This window comes from Notamacropus eugenii, chromosome 7, assembly GCF_028372415.1.
Source record: "Notamacropus eugenii isolate mMacEug1 chromosome 7, mMacEug1.pri_v2, whole genome shotgun sequence".
Taxonomy (NCBI): domain Eukaryota; kingdom Metazoa; phylum Chordata; class Mammalia; order Diprotodontia; family Macropodidae; genus Notamacropus; species Notamacropus eugenii.
Window position 1 is genome coordinate 47,827,888 of NC_092878.1, and position 23,121 is coordinate 47,851,008.

The 23,121-nt window shown below is 37.1% G+C and overlaps 1 protein-coding gene across 8 annotated transcripts in view; it reads right to left on the minus strand.

The window, feature by feature from the left end:
• Positions 1–23,121, minus strand: part of HECTD1 (HECT domain E3 ubiquitin protein ligase 1) — a 112,097-nt gene that overhangs the window by 53,024 nt on the left and 35,952 nt on the right. For all 8 annotated transcript variants that reach the window (XM_072622508.1, XM_072622507.1, XM_072622506.1 and 5 more), the window contains exons 3-13: positions 17,610–17,844; positions 15,719–15,946; positions 12,932–13,213; positions 12,552–12,822; positions 11,668–11,744; positions 11,488–11,586; positions 8,532–8,646; positions 7,831–8,005; positions 6,275–6,413; positions 5,911–6,081; positions 5,246–5,468 (exon numbers count right to left, since the gene is read on the minus strand). In XM_072622508.1, the coding sequence (XP_072478609.1) occupies positions 5,246–5,468; positions 5,911–6,081; positions 6,275–6,413; positions 7,831–8,005; positions 8,532–8,646; positions 11,488–11,586; positions 11,668–11,744; positions 12,552–12,822; positions 12,932–13,213; positions 15,719–15,946; positions 17,610–17,844 (2,015 nt within the window). The remainder of the gene's footprint in view (positions 1–5,245; positions 5,469–5,910; positions 6,082–6,274; positions 6,414–7,830; positions 8,006–8,531; positions 8,647–11,487; positions 11,587–11,667; positions 11,745–12,551; positions 12,823–12,931; positions 13,214–15,718; positions 15,947–17,609; positions 17,845–23,121) is intronic.

Genomic DNA, 23,121 nt, shown 5'->3' on the forward strand with positions numbered 1-23,121 from the left:
TAAATACGTTTTCAACACAGTCATGTTGTATAGAAGAATTAAAATGAATGGGAGAAATATAACAAACCAAAATGTAACACCAAAGAAAACAATCTGTTTCATTCTGCGATCCAATTCCGTAGTTCTTTTTCTGAAAGTAGAAGGCATTTTGCCTTAAAAGACCATTGGGAATGTTTTATGTCCTTGCATTGCTATGAAGGCCTATGTCTACCAGAAAAACTCCTCACACACGGTGGCTGTTGCTGTGCACAATGATCTGGTTCTGCTCCTTTCACTCAGCATCAGATCACATAAGTCTTTCGAGGCCTCTCTGAAGTCTTCCTGTTCATCATTTCTCATAGCACAGTAGTATTCCATCACATTCATATACCACAAAACTTGTTCAGCCATTCCCCAGTGGATGGGCATCCCCTCAATTTCCAGTTTTTGGCCACCACAAAGAGAGATGCTATAAATATTTCTGTACATGTGGGACCCTCTCCCATTCTTATGATCTCTTGGGGATACAGTCTCAAAAACGATATCGCTGGGTCAAAACAACTAAGTCTTTAAAAGAAAAGTTGACTGAGTTACAGGGGAAAAGAGACAGTAAAAATTCTAACGCCAGGTAACTTCAATTCTTCTCTCAGACAGATTTTACCAAAAATTAAACAAAAAAGAAAAGAAAAACCTGAATAGAAGTTAAGAAAACTTAAGATATGACCACTGGAGAATAATAAATGGGAATAGAAAGCATACCAATTTCTCAGCTGCATATTCACAAAAAATAACCACATAAGAGCATAAAAACATCAAAGACAAATGCAGAAAAGCAGAAATATTAAACACATCTTTTATGGGTAATTATGCAGTAAAAATTTTATTCAAAAAGGGCTTTTGGAAGCAAAGATTAAAAATTAACTGGAGACCAAATAATTTTAATCTTAAAGAATAAGTATGTCGAAGAACAAGTCGCTAAAAACAATTTCATTAAAGATAAAGCCAACAATGAGGCAAAAGGCCAAAATTCAGGGGCACATTCAAAGCAATATTTTGGGGAAACTGTCGAGAGAAAAGAATGTATCAAGAGATGGCAACATGACTAAAAAACCAGAAAAGCAGCAAAGAACCTTCTCTCCCTTCCACCCTGCAAATAAACATCAAAACAGAAATCCTCAAAATCAAAAGAAAGGTGAACAAAACTGTAAGAAAAACCATTAAATTAATAAAGCCAAGAGCTAATTTTTAACAAAACCAGTCACACAACTAAGTCATTAGCTAACTTAATCTTTAAAAAGAGGAAAAAAGAAAACCAAATTACTTGTTTCAAAAATGAAAAGGATGAACTCACAACCCATAAGGAAGAAGTGAAAGAAATGATTAAAAACTGTCTTCATCAATTATATGCCAATAAAACTGACAATCTAGTTGAAATGCATAAATATTCTCAGAAATATAAAATATCCAGATTAACAAAACAGGTAATAGGAGACTAAAATAATCCAATCTTTGAAAAATAAACTTGACAAGTCACATATGATCTCTCCCTACAAAAAAAATCCACCAAGCACAGATGGATTTTTGGGAGAATTCTATTAAACATTTAAAGGACAATAAATTACAATAAACTGTCTCAAAAAATAGTAAAAGAAAGGTTTTTGCCCAATTCTTCCTATGACACAAATGTGGTCTTGATACCTAACCAAGTAGTCAAAACAGAGAAATAAAACTATAAACCAATAGCCCTAGTAAATACTGATGTAAAAAAGCTTAATAAAACATTAGCAAGAAAACTACACCAAGGTATCACAATAATTATACACTATAACGTGCATGGATTTACACCAGGAATGTAAGACTGGTTCATTATTAGGAAAACTGCAAACAAAACTGAATACGTTAGTAATAAGAAGAATAAAAATCTGTGATTTATACCTACAGATAAAGAACAAGATTTTAACAAAATACAACATTTCTATTAAAAAAAAACAAGAATAGATGGAACTTTCTTCAATATGACAAGCGGTAATTTATCTGAAACAAATTCCTATCTATAACAGGCAGAACCTAGAGAAAGGCCTTTCCAACAAGAAACTGGGGGAAGCAAGGAGCTTATTACCATTACTTGTTAATATCATGTTAGAAATGCCAGCTATAGCAAAAAAGACAAAAAAGAATTGGAAGGAATACTAAGTCTACATGGAGAGGGAATAAAATTACCCCTTTTGGCAAAAGATATGATGATTTACACGCAGTGCTCTACAGTCTACTAAAAAACCAATTCAGAGAATTAATATTACTGCAGCAAAGTTTCAATACGTAACATAAACTCAAACAAATCATGAGCAAATCTTTAAATTCTTTATTCCAAAAGAAATGAAGCAGGAAAAAAGAGAAATTCCATTTAAAATGACTACAAACAGTATAAAATACTTGGGAGTACCCCTGCCAAGAAACACACAGGAATCACGTATACACAATTACAAAGCACTTTTCACACAGAGAGACATAACTGGAAACATATTGATTGCTCATACTAAAAATGACAACACAACTAAATAAATGCACTTATTCAGCACGATACCAAACTATCAAAGGATTATTACGCAGAACTTTAAAAAAAAAAAAAAAAGCAAAAATTCATCCTGAAGAAGAAAACCTCAAGGGAATCAATGAAATAAAGTGGGAAAGAAAGGAGCCTGGTAGGACCAGATCTCCAAGCACACTGAAGCCACAAAGAAGGCAATGATCATTGAAAACCATTTGGTGCGCAGTAAGAACAGAGGGGTTGATCAGTGGAATAGAACACAATATACTGAAGCACAGAAGGCTGGAGTTGGAGGAACCGAAAGATCTCACTATTTAACAAAAATGGATGGGAAAACTACAAAGAAGCCTGCAGACACTAGGTAAAGACAATCATTTCATACCATGTATGAAGAGAAGCTGCAAAAAGGTAAATGACTTAGACATAAAGTGTAATATCAAAGAACATCATGAAAAATAGGAGCATGAAAGAAATTACGGGTCAGATCTATGAAGGGAGAAGAGTTTATGACCAAAAAAAGACACAGAGAGGATAACAACGTAAAAAGGACAATTGTGATTACCAAAAAAATTAGGGAAAAAACCAAAGCTCAATTGAAAGAGAAGCAAAAGAAACTGGGAAAAATCTTTCTAGCAAGTTTCTGTGATAAAGACCTCATTACTACATATATACTACATATATCTGCATATATATATATATATCTATGCACACACACACATATGGAATTTTTTCAAATTTATAAGAGCCATCCTCCAGTTGATAATCAAAGAATATGAATAGTCAGTTTTCAGAAGAAAAAATTCAAGCTCTCAATAGCCATATGAAAAAATGTTTTGAAATTCACTAAGAGTAAGAGAAATATAAATTAAAACAACGCCAACGTACCACCTCACACAGACTAGATCGGCAAAACTGACAAAAAAGGAAATGTAAAATGCTGGAAGGGCAACAGGAAAATAAGTACATTAAAAAACATTTAATGCTGTTCCAGGCATCCTGGAAAGCACTTTTAAATTATGTCCAAAAGCTTATTAGACTACGTATAAACCCTTTGACCCAGTAATGATCAAAGAGATCAAAGAAAGATAAAAAAAGAATCACATGAACCAAAATAGCAGCACTTTTTGCAGTAACAAAAAAACTAGAAACTGAAAGGGAGCCTGTCAATTAGAGCTGGCTATTGTTCAGGAGTCCAAGAGCAGCAGAAAAGGCCAACGGGAAAGCTGTAAGGATCTTTAAATAGCACCCAGGATGTACTGCCAAGTGTTACCTGAAGAGCCGTGAGTGCTCCAGACACAAGGGCTTTCCTACTTATCCTACTCGTCTGCCTCCTTGCTCTGTCACTCCCCACCCTCCCCACAAACACTGTGCTTTTTGGCTGCTGAGTCTAACCCAGGTTTATGGGTGGACTGTTATAATGGGATTGTTCCTGTCATTGCCTTCTATGAATGTTATGCTAATTCCTACTCTGTCTTCTATCTCGTGTTTTGAGTATTCCTGCTTACCACTAAAACCCTGTGAGAATGCCAAAGGGCTATAAAAACGGGTACCCCCTTTGATTCAGTAATACCACTACTTCATCTGTATCCCAAAGATATCCCAAAAAAGAGGAAAGAACCTATTTGTACAAAAAGATTTATAGCAGCTCCTCTTGTGGTGGCAAAGAATTAGAAGTCGAGGGAATGCCCATCAACTGAGGAATGGCTGAACAAGTACATGGTTGTGATGGAATACTCTTGTGCTATAAGGAATGACAAGCAGGACGCTGTCAGTAAAAACCTAGAAAAGCACGAACTGATGTCAGGCGAAGTGAGCAGAGCCAGGAGAACACTGTACTCGGCCACAGCGATACGGGATGACGATCACCATCTAAGACAATTCCAAAGGACTCATGGTAAAAGAAAATACCATCCCCATCCAAAGAAAGAACTAACGGAGGGTGAACGCAGATCAAAGCAGACTATTTTTCACTTTGTTTTTTCTCTTAGCATCTTCTTTCACAACATGACTAAAAGGGTTTTACATGATTGCATATGTTTCTATGTCAAATTGCTTATCATTTCAGGGAAGGAGGAATTGAGGGAAGGAGAGAGGAAGAAAATTTGGAACAAAAAAGTTTTTAAAATGATGGTTTAAACTGTTGGGAAAAAAATAAAACTTTTTTTTTAAATCCAGAGAGAATCTGATAGTAGCATAGTTATGCCTGTGACCAAGTCTCTGGTTGGTAACAATTGAGGTGTAGGTGTGGAGGAAATGTATCTCTGACATATTGTGGACAGGTTAGGGTTCTGTGAGCCAAACCATGGGGATAAGGAGGTTGTGGGTGCCACAAATGACACCATTCCAACAGTCTATGGGTAAGTCCATGGGCACAACCAGTCTACATAAAGAGTAAGGCAGATTACACATATAATTACTATTCCCCCGGGACTCACAGAGGTCTAGTTGGCATGCAGCTGGGGCACCACAAGGGCTTAAGTCACAAGATATGTGAAAACCCTAAAATCAGGTGAAAAGAATCAGTGTACTACAATGACAACTAATTGAGCAGACAAAGAACCTGGGTCTGAATGCCTACTCTGCTTAATAATATGGAACTTGGATGATTAATACATTCATAACAGTACTGTGAATTTTTTTTAAAAATCACTTCTTTACAAAACTACCTTTAACAATAACAAATCTAAAATAGACCTTAGGATGAAAATAATGTGTTACCTGAACTATCAGATCCCCCTTCAGGACTGCCACTGGAATACATTGTGGCAAGTTTCCCATCCAAGATAAATCTGAACCATCCATTGCTGCCATTAGATAACTCCAAAGCTGCTGCATCGCTCCAGATGTATAAGCAGTCCCTTCCTCTAATAACTGACCAGTCTCTCCAATGGTACGGTCTACCCTGCTGCAATTCTTTAGCATCTTCTTGTGGTTCATCTTCCTATACAAGTAAGAAAGTTAAATGAAACTAGGTAAATAATCTGAATTACAACAATTTAGAAAACATTTATAAAAACTCATCAACAAATGATAAATTTAGGATGTAAAAAACTAAATAACATTCAAATACAGAAGTAAACATATGTATTCATACATTGAGAATTAACTTCCCATAAATATGGCAAGTATTTACACCAAACCAAACAATTAATTTAATTAAAAGTTGATAAGACCAGTGACGTAAAAAAGTGGCACAGCATGGTCAAAAGACACAGGTTCCAGTCCCAGTTCTTCCATTAAATAGCTGTGAGACCTAATGCATGTTATTTCACCTCTCTCATTTGACAAGCTTTATGGTCACTTTTTAAGAATATTATTACACAAGAACAAATGTCCCTTCTCCAGAAAATATCCTTTCAGACTTGGCTTCGACAACCACTTACTTTCTCAGGTTTTGATTCCTCTTCATTTTCATCATCAGAAGAAGGCCCTGCCAAGGTTGACACTTTACTAATTACTCCAAGCCTAGCGAGCTGATCCAAAAACAGATCGCCACCTTTATCTACCAAATCCCTTATGATCTGCAAAGCTAATAAGTGGCCATCATCATCATCCTAAAAAAAATTAGGGAGAAAGTGATTAAAACAAGTTAACTAGTTTTGATTAACTAAATTCCATTACATGCCACATAAAGAATGACATGTTAATTTAAATCAAAATTTAATTTTACCTGAGAATCATGATTTCTATGACATATAAGTAAAAACATACATATAGGAAGTACAAAGGCTTTACTGAATAATTTACCTCCTGATCAAGAACAGTGGCAGTAATCTCCACTAGTACTGTAGGCAGATTGTGACCAGCATCAGAATCACAAACTTCTTTAAGGAGTGCTTCAGAACAAAAATGAATCATTTTTCTAATGAGAGCAAGACTTGCTTTCCTTTAAAATAAAAACAAATTATTCCCATAAAACTAAAATGAAATAAATAAATAAAATCACTCAAAAGTACATTGTAACAAATACTAAAATTTCCCCAATTCATATGTGGATATATCAAACCTAAAGAGTACTATGAAGTCACATTTCTCTCCCAAGTACAAAATTTGATAATCAGAAGCAACCGAAGACTAGCTTTAGCTCCTTGGTACATATTTAAGATTAGCTATGTATGTTCTTGATTTCCTTCATGAAGTAATAACTTAGGTTATTTTCAACAACAACTACTTTCAAGGTTTTCTGAAATGTTCCCATATTATTACTGTTTAACCATCAAAGATTTAAATCATCATAAGATACTGGAAATAAAGTTGATACCCCTTGACTTGGGGAATAGTTAAAAACAACTGTAGTTAATGAATACAAGGGAATATTGCTGTACACACTATGAAGCAACAAATCCACAGTCTTGGAAGACTTGCACAAACTGATATAATGAAAAACAAGACCTGAAAGTAAATTTACACAATGGTATAAAGAAAAAAAATGGAAGATTTTAGAATTTGGTCATTAATACTGACTGCAAAGGAAGGGTGCCGAAGCCTGCCTCCTAACTCAACAGCAGAGGGCTAGGAACTGGAGCAACAGAACGAGGCATTTTCAGGTATGGCCGAGTGCTGATCTGTTCTGTTCTGCCTCACTGTACGTGTTCTGCTGCTTTCTGTTTTACCAAGGAGGGGTGGGGGGGGGTGGGGGTAATGTAGCAAGTGACAGAATTGTTTAAAAAAATGAAAGCAGTATCATAATTAAAAAGTACTTTTGTGAAGAATATAATCTAAAAGAAAATTATAAAACACACCAAAATACTCCATCTCGTTTTTTAAGAAAACAGCAGCAATACAAAGCACACACGTATTCAGTGAGCACTTACAGAACGATTAACATGTCAAGGAGTAAACGCAAGCACAAATGTGTTGGATAATTACGCGCAAGAATATCACCAAGCACTGTTAAACATGTAATAACAACTAGAATGGAATTCACATTTCTCTCCCAAGACTGCAACAGGTTGAAATGCTACAAAGGAAGTTATAAATGTATAATCTGAACAGAAAAACCTGCTATTTTGAACTAATTCCATAAGAAAACAATGGAAATGCACATGAAGGATTTTGAGAAATGAGTCTGGAAACCTGGGGCAAAGGATAAATTTAGCATTAAAAAAAACATGAATAAAGCTGATCTGTAAATAATGGAATGTAACTAAGTACCTAGAAAACAGACTCTAAGTTTTCTTCTCTTCTACTGTTGGTTCTAAAATTATAATAACTTTGGTTCCCTAAAGAGCCACAAAAACAGAGTTCTATAACCTGAAACTTAACATTAATGTGGGGAAATGATGAACACGTGAGTCATTTACCTGATGGAAGGTAACATAGTTTGCTGAAATGTTTGTGCAAAGACTGGTAATAATCTTTTCAAGTATATTGGTGCCATTTCTGGATCTCCTTTGGGTTCATTACATTCTTCTTCATCTTTATTTGCATCTTTCTTCTTTTTATCATCTCCTTTATTAACTGGACACATCCAGTCACCTTGAAACCAGTAGGCATCAGTCAATAAAATACATTTCTGGAACTTTTTATAACAAACAAAATTTAAGTGTTTGACCAAATTTAAGTTTTTATTATCACTCACCTAAAAAATCTATGCTGTCACTGAAATCCTGATTCAGTTGTTTTTACTTATCAGACTGTTCATTTTATTAATACACAATATTCAAAAAGTTGTCAATCCCAATAATGAATCAGTTTTGGGAGCAAATAATTACAAAATGATAACCTGAGGTTATATGTAAATACTAGAACAATGTGATGAAACGAAAAAAATTCGTCAACTAAGCAGCTATTTAATGCTCCAAAACTACTTAAACTGATTTGCCTTCCCAATGCTATGAGTGACTCCAGTCATATAGCCCCAACTTGAAATAATATGCAGCACTATTAGTTACTGAAGATTAGATAACCACTTCACATGACAGTACACATGCAAAAACTCATCGTCGAAACTGGCTGGAAAGTTGAAGAAACATTACTGACAAGAAACAATGTTATTACTTACCTGGAGACTGGAGAATAGCTACTACTTCACTATGGCCTCGTTCTCGAGCTTTATCCAACGGGGTTTTCCCATCTTCATCCCTTAAATCAGGATTTGCACCATGTCTTAATAGGGTCTAGTATAAGAAAAACAATTTAATGAATAACAATAATTTTTAGTTCTATATTCCCAGAAATTTACAGAATCCTAACTAAAAGAACTGAAAGGTTGTATGGCCCAAAGTTCAGTCCCTGAACTTATCAGAATCAAAAGTCCTAAAATTTTTTTAGTTTCAGTACCAGATCTCCAACTATATTTTCAGAGTCCTTGTCCACAAGGAACCTACATTTATAAAAGGTGAAAATAATTTGCATTTGCATATAAACAAAATACACACAAGTGATTTTTTGGAAAAGATGTTAACAACAGGCATCAGGAGAGGCTTCACAGAGGTAACACTTGAGTTGAACTTTGAAGGAAACTAAGGATTCTAAAAGGTAGCTAGGTAAGAAAATACATTCTGGGAATGCAGGACAGTCAGTGCAAAAAGACACTGTATATGAAGAATAGTAAGAAGCTTGGGTTGACGGAATTATGTGAAAATTATATGAATTGGAGGATATATAATAGGGCTAGAAAGGTAGACTGAAGAAAGGCTGTAAAGATCTTTAAAAAAATTAGAGCTTATACATTATCTTAAATGGTGCTACAGAAGTTTATTGAGTAAGGAAATGAAATGGTCAGACATCTGCTTTCAGAAAATCACTGTAGTTCTATGTAGAGTAGACTGGAAAGGAAAGACTTGAAGCAGGTAGATGAACTAAGAGTCTTTGTGATGGAGTGAGGGTCTGAACTAGGGTAATGGAAGGAAGGAAAGTAGAAGAAATCTACATGCACAATAAATGTGGCAGAAATAAAACTGAGACGTGGCAAATGATTGCTACGTCAGACAGAACTGACAAGACTTGGAAAGAATCTGAATGGAGCAGAATCTCTGGTGATTCCAAGGTTAAGAATCTGGATAATCAGGATGATACCACCATGCTACCACCCACGCCAAAACTAGGTACATTTGGAAGTCAAGTGGATTTGGGGAGCTTGGCTTTTATTAAATTTGATGTGTCTGGAATATCCAATCTGAAAAGTCCAATAGGCTAGCAGAGGTAAGACTAGAAGGTAAGAGAAAAGTTAGTGCTAGATAAATAAATATGGGAGTCATCTTCATACAGATAATCAAATCTACCAGAACTGAGGAGATCACTGAGAGAACATGGAAAGAGGAGCAACGAAAATCCAGGAGAGAGCCTTCAGGTACCCCCATATTTGAAGTGTGACGTAGATGATCATCCAGAAAAAGAAAATGAGTGATCAAGCAGATAGGAAGAGACTCAATAGAGAGGTATCATAAAAACTCGGAGAGAAGTGATGGTCTACAGGATCAGATGTGGTCAAAGAACCAAGACTGAGAAAAGGTCATTACATCTGTGACAGCAGTGACAAAGAGCACTGGTAATTTGGAAAAAATAGTTTGGGTTGAGTGATGAGGAAAAGGCTAAGAGTAAAAGAAAAGGGACAGCAAAAACTAGGAGAGCTTTGTCTTAGAGTTATGAAAGGGAGAAAAGAAATAGGACAACAGCTTTAGGGGAAAGCAAGGCAAAGTGAGGGTTTAAGGACGAGGAGAGCCAATCATGTTTATGTGCAGCAGGAGTAGAAGGAGAGGACAGGGAGAAGTTGAAGATCAGAGAGAGGGACGATCTACCAGAGGAGACACAAGCTATGTGAAGGGATAGGCTGTGGCCAAGCACAAGACCATCCCTTTCTCAAGGACCAGAGAAAAGGAGAGAAGGAGAGATGTACATGTAAAAGAGATCTGAGATGCAGAGAGATATATTTTCTCAATAAAATGTGGAGTGAGACACTAAGCTTAGGGCAGGAAAAGAAGTGCTCTAGGAAGTATACAAAGAAAAGAGTCGTTACACAGGATTGTGATGGAATATTACTGTGCTATAAGAAATGACAAGCAGGTAGATTTCATAAAAACCAAGCGAAGGGGGCAGAAGCAGGAGAAGACTGCATGCAGCGCAAGCAGCACTGGAGGTGATCAACGATGAACAGCTTAACTCTTCTCAACAATACAAGTATCCAAGAAAACTCCCAAGGACTCAGGATAGAAAATGCCTACCACATCTGGAGAAAGAGCTGATAGAGTCTGAATGCAGATCAAATCATACTATTTTCACCTTATTTTTTTTTCGGGGTTCATTTCTTTTGGTCTGTTTCTTCATTCACAATATGACTTATTTGGAAATATGTTTTACATGACTGTATATACATAATTTATATCAAATTGTTTCTTGAAACTGCATTGGAAGATACCGAAGCTAACTTCTCCCCATATTCTACTGTAGTTTGTCTTATCTACATTAGTCAAATGGATAGTGAGGAAGACGGAGAAAATCTGGGACTAAAAAATTTTTTAAATGAGTATTAATAAAAATTGTCTTTACCTGTAACTGAAAAAAATACTATTTAAAAAAAGAAAAGAGGAGGCTCATCTTAAAGATCTGAAGGAGTCTAGAGTTCACATTTACAATAGCACTTTAAGATTTGCAAAGCGTTTTCCTCACAACAATTCAGTGAGAAAAAATTGTTCATTTTTTTTTTCCATTTTGGTTGAGATTTGTCCAATCACCCAGCGGGAAAGCATCTAAACTATGACAAGACTCATTTCAAATGCTTAACCAAACTCTCAGTTCCCACAAACCAGTATGACCATTATCAAACCATGACTATGAGATACTGTAACAGAACTGACCATAGAATATGTGTTATATGGACCAAAATCATAAAATTCATGAAGAATACTGATAACACACAAAAAAATGTGATTATATATTAATATATATTACTTTTCCCCCTCAATATAATTCTTAAAACACATGCAAATAACTTATTATACTAAAGCTAAAATTCACACCTTTGCTACTTGAGGCCTTCCAAAGCAGGCTGCATAATGTAATGAAGATGACCTTTGACCCCTGTTCACATCAGCACCTCTTTCGCACAGAAATTCTACCTGTGGGAATTTTTTTTAAAAAGTTAGTTGCCTTATTCATTCCTCTGCCTTCGCGAAACGAGTTATTACATAATATCTTACCATTTCCTGAGTTCCAAAAGCAGAGGCCCAGTTTAAAAGGGTCTGCCCTACGTCATCCATAAAATTCACTTCAAATGCTGCAATTATTAAAATTAAAATATAATTGAGAATCAAATGAAAATGTGAAAGTATAACTACCAAGCACAATACAGAATGAATTTATTATAAGTAGATATAAATATTTCCTACCATGAATTTTCTAGTAGTTTGTAATGCTCTATGCTTTCCCCCCACTAAAGAGCATAACAGCGAAAATTCACTCATTTTGAACTTTAAGTAAAAGTAAACTCAATAAAACACAAGTCAGTCTTTTTGAAAGATATCTGACATCTCCTCTACATTTAAAATGAACAAAGATGACAGTCTGTAATTCAGATTACTTAGAGAGTTCAACTCATGGGCAGGGAAGAAACTAAGGTTGAAAAGAATAAAAAAAGCTGAAAAGAACACTACACCTGAGGCCAGACATCACTTTATTAGACACCATGAGATGAACATCCGCCAATACATCTTAAATGTCACAAATCAGATGGAAACTGTGTAAAGTGGCTACATTACAAACTGAACCTTATCCTAAAAGCAGTTCTATCTTTTCATCACTCTGCCTTTGCCTCCAAAAGAAATTTCTTTTTAAAGATCAGTATTTCACCATTCAGCAACAATCTGCCTGGTCCCACACTTCTCTCAGGTTCCAGGAAGAGTGAGTGAACCGTTCCCGTGAACCTTAACTAGGAGGCAGCATCACCCTCTAGTGTGAACACTGACAGCTGCAGACTGACACAGACAAGGTAAACGACAATCATGGGAAGATATCTGCCAATGCAGCTTCAAGAAACATTTAATAACAATAATCAGGACCTCATCTCTTAAGATAATCCACATACCTCCTGTGTCAATTGCATCTATAAGTGCGTCAGTATCTTTACTTCGGATACAGTCTATCAGCTGCCTATGTGAGCGCTCTCCAGAACTGTCCAATCTACGAAGTCCTGGAATTCTGCCTGTAGATCCGGCACTGGATTTGGGGAGGGCCTTTCGTCCTTCAAATAACAGGACCAAGAGAAGGTCAACCAAACGCATGGTATCCAACACACATCTTTCATCACCCTGTAGAGCACTTTCAATTGAATCTGGAAGCTCAGACCTCAGAAGATCCTAGAAAAAGGGATGAGAATAGTTATGTCTGCAGTTTACTAATGACTCTGTTCCATCAGCCCATAAAATACTGTCCTCTGAAATAAAAAGCAGCAAAAAATATTCTTACATGTGTGACCACTGGAGATCCTCTGCAAAGTGTTGACAGCAAACTTACAATAGTCGAAACCTGATTACTTAATTTGGAATCAGCAGCTGTAGATGGTGCTCCAGTTGTGCTTCTCCCTGGTTTGCATGCTGACGATGGCCCTGATACAGTACCACCAGCGGCTGCCATTCGAGATAAGAGCTCTTCAGTCAGTCCATGTTTGGCTAGTGGGGCTGGGTCAACACCACGTCGAGTAAATCTGTCAGCTAGGGAAGCAAAACATCGCAAAGCTCCATCTGAAACCTAGATATGAAAATACAAAATAGAATCTCTAGATAAGGAGATCATAATCTACATAACTTGAATAACTTTAAACTTGCCAAAAAGACTATCACACTATTAAGACACTGAAAACAATACCACGGATACTCCTAAGAAAAATCTAAGCATGTCATATTGGGTTTAGAGAGAAAAAAAAACATATTTGATAATAATATTGGTATTATAACCTTTGATATCTAAACTCTGTCAATTCAGTAAGTCTGAGAAATAAAATTGTTGATCTACTTTACAAGAATTCTTGATTTAATTAACACAATCTGAGAAATAAATTTAAGTGTTTTGTTTTTCAGAAAAATATTTTTAGAATGGATGACTTCTCTGACTACAGATTTGTGATATAACTTTTCTCTCTTTTCCTGGAGTACTTATTTCAAAACCTTTCTTCTTTCTTCTTCACCACCTTCCATTCAAGTTTTACAAAAAATGCTTATTGAACAGAATAAGCAAATGATCCAGTTCTAGGTCTTCCTCCTATTCCTCAAATTTCTCAACATCACCAGGTTTCCCTATGTTTCACTAAGCCTAATTATTATACCTGTTAAATTCATCCGATTTCCTCTAGGAACTATCAGTCATCCCCAATCTCTCATTCACTTTTCATCTCTCCTTATCAACAAATTCCTCTCTAGTAAAAAAATGTTCAAGTTTCACCAATTTTTTAAAAAGTTCCCTTGACATTTCCACCCCTTTCACTGCTTCTTCATTATAACTTTACATTGCTAAAATGCTAGAAAACATTATCTACAACCCAATGCTTCTACTTGCAACTGATATTCTATGTCCCCAAAAATCATCACTTGGTAGTTACTAATAACAAATCAAACGGTACTTTTAAAGCCCTCATCATCTTTGACCTCTATGACTACCAAAACTCTTGACTACTTCCCTCCAACTGGATACTCTTCTCCTCAAAAGGCTTAAGAAACACTGGATTCCCCTGCTTCTCCTTTCATTTCTAATTTCTCCACTTTCCTTGTCTAGCTCCATGATTTCTATATAATCCCTTAGCATAGGTATCCCACACAAGCATCTTGCCCTTAGCAGTCTTCTGTCTATGACCTCTTTCTTGGTAATCTTATTCATGGCCATACCTTCAATTAACTTCTCTATGAAGATGACTGACTCTTTCTCCATTCATGAACTCTCTTCTGAGTGCTGGATCTGCATTTCCAACTGCCTACAGAAAAGGGATTCATAATCTGGGGTCCACAGATCCCCATCACCCCAAGAGGCCAGGGGATAGATAGCAGAGGATCTGTGAACTTGGATGGGGAAAAAAATGCATCTTTATTTTCACTACCCTTTACCTGAAATTTAGTATTTCCTTTAATTATGAATGTAGGTATTCTGAGAAGTCCATATGCTTCACTGGACTGCCTATGGTGTGTAAGACACACACGAAAAGGGTAAGCACCCCTGACAGAGAACATCTTCCCTAAGATGCAGCATCATAATTTACCCCAAACTTCCCAAGTTCGTAACCTTGGAGTTACTGTGGCCTCTTTGTTCTTTCTTTTATTTCCTTGTTTAATTATTGTCCATAACCAATCAGTTCCCAATGTCACATAAATTTACTTCCACAACATTTTCCAAATCTATGTCCTTACCTCTCCAAAGAGCTGAGCTTCACATCAAGTCTCAATAGATATCCTCATCACAACTTCCCCAGATTATTATGGCAGCTTCCTACCAATGTCTTCCTTCCCTCTCTCCTTTTAACCTACTCCCTAAATTTCTGCCATAACAATCTCTATTAGCCATACATTTGATCATGACACTCCTTCTTTCAAAATCTTGGACTCTCTTCAGTGGCTTACTGTGTAAATTTCAAACTCTTCTGGCCATCAAGCCCTCCCACAATCTGGCCACACTGCATTTCCAGCATCATCTCTAAATATCAGAATTTTCAAATTGGAAGGGATGTCAGCGGCCATATAGCATAACCCATATCCCAAAAGAATCCTTAGTAGTCATCTAGCATCTGCTTGAAGTCCTATAAGGGAAAAGAACCCTCCTTCTCTACTTCCCAAGACAATCCAATGCACTTGGGAAAGCTATTGTTACGAAGCTACTCCCAACATCAAATCTAGATTTGTCTCTTTGCAGCTTTCTCAGTGTTAATGTTCTTCCAATTTTCTCTCTGTAATCAATGTCCTTCCTAAAATGCTTGTCAAAAAACTTAATACAGTACTCCAGAACATTAGTCCTTTCATGCATTTCAACACATTCTAGTCTGTTTCATATATTCTCTATTTTAACGCCAATTCAAATGTACAAAATCAATCAAGTTTGTGAAGACTTCAAACAAAAAAGCAACGTCAGTTCTGCTGCTTTTAACGCCGTCCAAATCTTTGGCAAACTGCAGCAACAAAAACTAAAAAGCAAAAACCATCATAAATTGTAAAACAAACAAACACCCAGACCATTCTGATTGATTTCTTTGTTTTCATCAAATTGGCTACATACCTGATGATCTTCATGTTTTAATAAACTAGACAGGGACTCTACACAGATTTCTAATGAAGAATCTTGAGGTTCCATTTTGCCACAAAGTCTCGACACTACAGCCATTGCAGAATGAAGAGTATCTTTATGAACCAGGTGTCCACTGTCACGAATGAATGTCAGCACACAGTTTAAACCACCAGCCTCAAAGACAGCTCCTGATTCACGAGTACAGATAAGTTCCAAAACCTAAGAATAATTAAAATACAAAATTACAACAAAGAAAAATTGTGCCTTCTTAAAGTAACGTTTTCCTGCATTTGCTGTTGGAGAATAGGATTTCTACCAATCTAGCAAAAAATCTCTAGATGGTTCCCCCATAACTGCTTTAAATCGTTAAGCTTCCAATCCAATCTAAGAAAATGAAGACAATGAGGCAACAAGAAGTTTCTTTCATTAAAGGACATTCTTTATTCAACCAGAATGTCTAACTGATTACAGTCCTTCCTCTTTTCACAATGTTGGATGATAAGGTTTTTAGAGAATAATAATATAAAGGCTGCAAAAAGAGAGATCCCTAGAAAGGTACCAGGCAAGTCTGCTGGCTTGATACTGACTGCTCAGAGTTACAAACTCTGGCACGGTCCATGAAAGGCAGGGTAAAAATCCGCTATCAGTCTAACAAGCGACTTAAAATACATACCTTATCTCTGACTGGGTATCGCTCAAATTACAGCAAACCTATGAACCAATAGGTAGTCGAAGCAGTATGAGAGGAAGTTTTAAGAAAAGAGCTTAAAGTCTCTGTCACAATCTCCCCCACAGTGAAGACTTCTGACCCTAAGCCCTGTGAAACCACGCTTTGGTTATATAGAAGACACATCTTCAACTACTCTCTACCACTTTCAAAAAGGAAAGCTAAAGGTGAGGGAAAAAATTCTTTTCATCTTGCCAGAAGACCTGATTTTTCTCACCTACCTATCTCACAAGGATGTTGTGAGAAAAACAACCTTTAAAGCACAGTATAAACGCCAGTTATTAGTACTCAAATATAAATGCAGTACAAAGAATCCTGGAACTGCAGTCCAAAGACCTGCGCTTCAGTCCTAGTTCTACCACTCGCTAAGAAGAGGAGGAGCAGGAGGAGAAGGAGGGGTGGTAACAACCAACACTTGGTTAGTACTTGCCATGTTCTAGGCACTGTGCAAACACTTCACAATCTTTATCTCATGTGATCCTCCCAACAACCCTGGAAGATAGGTTCTATTACTATCCCCATTTTACAGACTGAGAAACTGAGCCAAGCAGGGGGTTAAGCAGGGTATGTTAAGGGTATGACCTTACTTAAGGTCATACAGACAGTGAGTGTCTAAGGTCACATGAACTTAGATCCTCCCGACTCCAGGCCCAGCACTCTAACCACTGCACCATCTAGCTGTTGGTAAATCTCTCTTAACCACTTCTGAGCTTTAGCTTCTGTGTTTGTCAAAAGCGAGTGATGTGACTAATATGGAATGTCTGGCATCGCTGCACATGGATGACCTATATCAAACTGCTCATCTTCTCAATGAGGGGAGAGACAGGGGTTCAGAATTCAAAATTTTAAAAAACAAATATTAAAAACTGTTTTCAGATTTAACTGGGGAAAAACATTACACAGATTTAATAGAGCAACATTACTCAATCTCCATATTGATAAATCTTCAAAAAATGAAAAAGGGGTGGGTGGTGGGTGGACAATATTTACATCTACCTCATAGAAGTGTTGTGAGGAAAGTACTTTGTAAACTTTAAAGTTTTATACAAACATGTTGAAATGACCCTGAAATGGAACAATTTAAGGTATGCATCTTTTTAAAAACTGTAAAGAAAGAAACAATCTTTTAAAATTTAAGTTTGAAAAGATTTTTACCTTCACACATTGTTCAGCTAAGTCTCTGCTGGTTCTGTTGTTAAGCTCCACTACCACCAAACGATTACAAAGTGCTTTTATGGCTCCATCTACTCCAACGATTCTCCGAGTACATTCTGCTGATACATCTAGGTAGTAGGTTATGGCACGGGCTGTCACTTCTAACACATTGTCTGGTGCACTTTCATCAAGAAAAATTTTACAGAGTGCTGGTAAAAATGTACGAGGAGGGCACCTACAGTAAAAAGGAATACATTATACAATACGAACAAAATATATTTTGCTATTAACCAACACAAAAAAATGAGATGAGTACAAACAACTTTATAGTAGCATTATGAAAGAAATTAAGGAATGATGAAACAATTAGAGACATGCTCCATTTGTAATCAGTTCAAACATAAGTAATCACATCAAAACTTCACAAATTTTTACAGATTTAATGCTATTTAAAATGCACGCCTGCTACTTTCATGAATTTAGATCAATAGAACAGAGGACAAAAAAATAGAACCCAGTACATATTAGATTAGTTCTCAGGGAGTGCCTGGCACATGGTAGGCGCATAATAAATGCTTGTTCATTTGACTTGGTAAACTCAAAATACAAAAACATTTGAGGAAGGAACAGGAAAACAAAAATTGTTAGAAAAAATTGGATAGCAGTATAGCAACAAATTAATAGAATCATAGGATACACAACATATTTTAATAACCCAAAGTAGATCAAGGTTATAAATATAAAAAACATAGCCATAAAAGAATACTCTATCTGTCAACTGTGGAGAGAAGCAAATGCATCTATCTTGACAACGGGACAAACTATGGACACAGAATTTACAGAATGGATGGGCCAAAGGAAAGCTACATCTCTAAACTAAGTCAAAGATAATCAGGCAGATGAATACATCTGTAACAAGGATTTGATAGAAATTTGACACCAAAAGTATAAGGAACTAAAACAAATCTGTAAGAATTTTCCAGGGGTATTATGGACAAGGAATATTAACATTTTCTGAGAAAAAAATTATGAATCACTATCTAAAAAAAAACTACTCAAATATTTAATAATTCAAGAAATGCGAATTCAAAACAACTCATCAAATTCCCCAAAAAGTGGTTAATTAACATAGGGCAAGGATGTGGGTAGGGCTGAAAATTGGTTACAACTTTTTCAAAAGCAGTCTGACAATTTACAGTTAGTTACAAAACCAGAAGACTCCAACATCCTACTACTAAAATTATTACCATAACGCATGAGCGCGTTGATGATAAAAGCGTTTATTAAGCACTTCACAAACTCTGTATGAAAATACTCATGGCCCTTTTACACCAAAAGCCAAGAAACTAAAAACAACACATACTTCTAGAATAGCTGAACGCAGCATGGGATGTTGTCATACTTTTAAACTTTCATTTATTTTACAGGGCAATAATACAAAAAAAGGGATAAGCACCAGTAAAATACAGCAAATCCAATTCAAAGTATGGCAGATATGATGACTGCCTACTGCGAAGGCCAACTAACCAACTTCCCTGCTTCTAATCACTTCACACATACCCATCTGTCTTCCATGTAGTTTGCCAAAATAATTTCTCCTAAAAAGCACAGGTATTCTCCCAGTTACCTCTAGGACCAAATATAAAATCCTGTTTGGCACTTAAATTATTCTTCCTCCTTTGATGGATCTTCATTCAGTTTGCACCTTTCATTCCAGAGGATGGCCCCCAAGGCTCTGTCCAGCACCCTTTCTCTTCTCTCCTTTTAAACTATTTCAGCTGGAAATTTCATCAGCTCCCAAGGATTCAATTATTCTCTCTAGAAAGGTAAGTCTTCAGATTTGCACCTCTAATTACCCATGAGACACCTCAAACTGGATGTCCCTTAGACATCTCAAACCCAACATATCCAAAATGGAATTCATTATTTTTCTCCAAAACCCTGCCCCCCTCCTAACTTCCCTAATACAGTCAAGAACACCACCATCTGCCCAGTTCCAAGGCCCCAAACCCACATGTCATCTTCAACCTCTCATTCTCTCTCACCAATCACATCCAATCTATTAACAAGTCCTGTCAATTCCACCTTCCTAACCTCTCTGTTACACATCCCCTTCTCTCCTGTGAAGTTGACTGTCATCATCCTGACACAGGAAACTCATCTCCTGAGCTACAGCCTGCTGGATGACCTGCCTGCCCTCAAGTCTCTTCCCACTTCAGTCCATCCACTACTCAGCTGTCTTTTGCTGGCTCTTCATCTAGATCATACCTCATAACAGCAGATATTTCCAAAGGCTCTGTCCTGGGTTCACTTCCTTTTCTCCTTCTATATGTTTTCACTTGGTGATCTCATCAGCTCCCACAGATTCAGTTATCACCTATGCTTATGATTATCAAATCAGCTAGTCCTAACCTTTCTGGTGACCTCCAATCTTCCATCTCCAGTTGCCTGGTGAACCTCTCAAACTGGATGTCCAGAAGTCATCTTAAACTGAACATAGCTAAAACTGAGTACAACTATCCTACAAGTCATATATGGTCACAACCTAGATGTCATCTTCAACTCCTCATTCTCCTCCCCCATGGACTATCTCTTGCCAAAGACTGTCCATTTTGCCTTTTCAATTAATCTATAAATCCACTTCACCAAAAACACATAACTGTGATTTGTCATAATACTCTGAAAGCAAAAGAACAGATTAGGGAAACATTGTCAAGTTCTCCACCTTGTGTTAATCCATTTTAATTAGAGAAAGCTAAATTTCTTTCTTATTTTTAGGTCTAAAAAACACAAACAGAAGTTCTAATATTTCCTTTCCACTTGTTCATACCAAGGCTCTAGATATTAGTGAATAAATATTTAAATCCTTACAGACTGCAGGGGGCCTCTTTGGTACATTCATGATGGACATGAAGGATTTGATGGCCTTACTGTTATTCATAATACTTTCCATTTCCCATCTCCAAGGATTTGCACTGGCTGTATCCCACACCTGAAACAAATTCTCTCATCATCTTAGAATCTCTCTTCTCTTTCAAGACTCAGCTCAATCATGACTTTCTGCATGAGGCCTTCCCAGTCCTCCCCGCTCCCCCTCAAATAATCACACTCTCCAACCCCTTGATTTTTTTTATATGCTGTCTCTTTTTTTTTCAACCTGGGTATATAACATGGATCCAGTCATATCAGGACATTTAAATCCTCATAAAAATGAAAAGGAAAAAGACTAAACATATTCTTTAGTGACAACATTACAATAAAAATTGTAATCAACAAAGGAAATGAGAAGAAACGATTAAAAATTAGCTAGAGAAGCCAAGATGGTGGAATGGTAAGACCAGTACAATGGAGTTCCTCTCCATAAAACTCCTCTGAATGTATCTACAAAATGCATCAGATTGAATTTAAATGGGGAAATCCAGAAAAAGTCATAGAAAGTCATCTGTCCAACCTGGTTTGGCACAGGGAGACTGACAAAGATGTCTGCATACAGACAAAAGGGACATGATCAGGCCAGAAGCACTACAGCTCTCAGGAAGAGGGAGGTTCCAGAACTACTGGGACTCCACCAGACCTAAAAAAAGTACTGAGACTCAGGACAGATGCAAATTTGCAATTCTGTCAGCCACTACCCACTTCCAAGTCACATTATGGGCTGAATGAGAAGGGAATTTCCACATGATGGGGTGCTATTCCTCAATACAGAAGGAGAAAGAAGGAAGTTCAAAAGCCAGCAGTGGTGGGGTTCAGACTCCCGGTATAAAGCACCACTTCAGTTCCAGCATCTAGCCCAGCCTTGAAAGGAAAAACCAAGCAGGAATCCCAGATCAAAGGAAAGCCCACAATTCTGCATTCTAAGACAACAGAACTCTCCAGCTGACAGATAAAGAGTAAATCCAGTAGCAGTCTATTTTTTCTCAGACCCAAACCCGGGTCAGGAACTTGCAGAGCTCAGAGTAGGAGAGCAGCAGTCAGATTTTACCCTGGATCAGACTACTCTGAGATCCCTGGAAACTTATCCCTGAGATCCCACCTATCCCTGAGATCTTAAAATAGCATAACACTCATTACCAAAAGAGAAAAGCAACAGGACTTACTCCTAAACTGCTGCAGAGCCCAACCCTAACATTAAGTATGAAGTAAAGAGAAAGCTGGAGCTACCACGGTGGCCAGGAAGCTCAAGGCACAAACTCCTCCAAATCATCTATAGGCAATGCCTCAGAGAAAAACAGAGTAAGCAAAAGTCCACCTAGAATTCCTAAAAGAGAGAAAGGGTTTTTAAAGAGTTAAAAAGGAACAGAGCCAAGTTGGTGGAGTAGCAGCAGGGACCTGCTAGAGCTCTCTCCCCAAATCCCTCAGAAAACCTGTAAAAAATGACACCAAACAAATTCTGGAGCAGCTGAAACCACAAAATGACAGACCGAAACAAATTTCCAGCCCAAGACAATCTGGAACACCGACAGGAAAAGTCTATCGCACCGGCTGGGAGCAGAGTACAGTTCAGTGTGGGCTATGCCAGCACAGACAGAGCTGGAAGAGGCCTTAGGGGACCCAGTCACTGGCTGCTGCAGTTTCCGTGGTCCTACAATAGCCACAAGGTACCCCCCCCCATCTGCCTCTGCCCTAGCCCCAGAACAGCAGCAGTCAGAATGCTAAAGCCTGAGGCTGCTTCTGGAGCCCTCCACACAGAGCTCTAACATCAAGTAATTGGCAGGGAAAACGAACAAGCCAAAAAGGAAACAGACTATAGATTCTTACTTTCTCAGTGAAGAGGTATTTTCTTACATTACTGATGAGAAGGAAGATCAAAACATACAACGAGAAGAGGACAACAAAGCCAGAGCTCCTCCATCCAAAGCCTCCAAGAAAAATATGAATTGGTCTCAGGCCAAGGGAGAGATCAAAAAGAATTTTGAAAATCAAGAGAAGCAGAGGAAAAACTGGGAAGAGAAATGAGAGTGATACAAGAAAATCATGAAAAATGTGTCAACAGCTAGCTAAAGAAAACCCAAAAAAATGCTGAAGAAAATAACACTTTTAAAAATAGGCTAACCCAAATGTCAAAAAGGGTCCCAAAAACCAACGAGGAGAAGAATGCGTTAAAAAGCAGAATGGGCCAAACAGAAAAAGAGGTTCAGAAGCTCGCTGAAGAAAATAACTCCTTAAAAATCAGAACGGAGCAAATGGAAGCTAATGAGTATGAGAAATGAAGAAATTATAAAACAAAACCAAAAGAATGAAAAACTTGAAAACAAGGTGAAGTATCTCACTGGAAAAACAACTGACCTAGAAAATGGACGCAGGGAAGATAATCTAAAAATTATTGGACTACTGGTAGACAAAAATTACTGGACTACTGGTAGACTTAGTCCTTCACAGCAATGCAGGGACCTAAAAAATTCCCAATGACTTTTGAGGCAAAACACCTTCCACATCCAGAGAAAGAACTATGGAAATGGATCACTGGATGAAGCAGACCATTTTCTTTGGTGTTACGTTTGGTTTTGCTTTA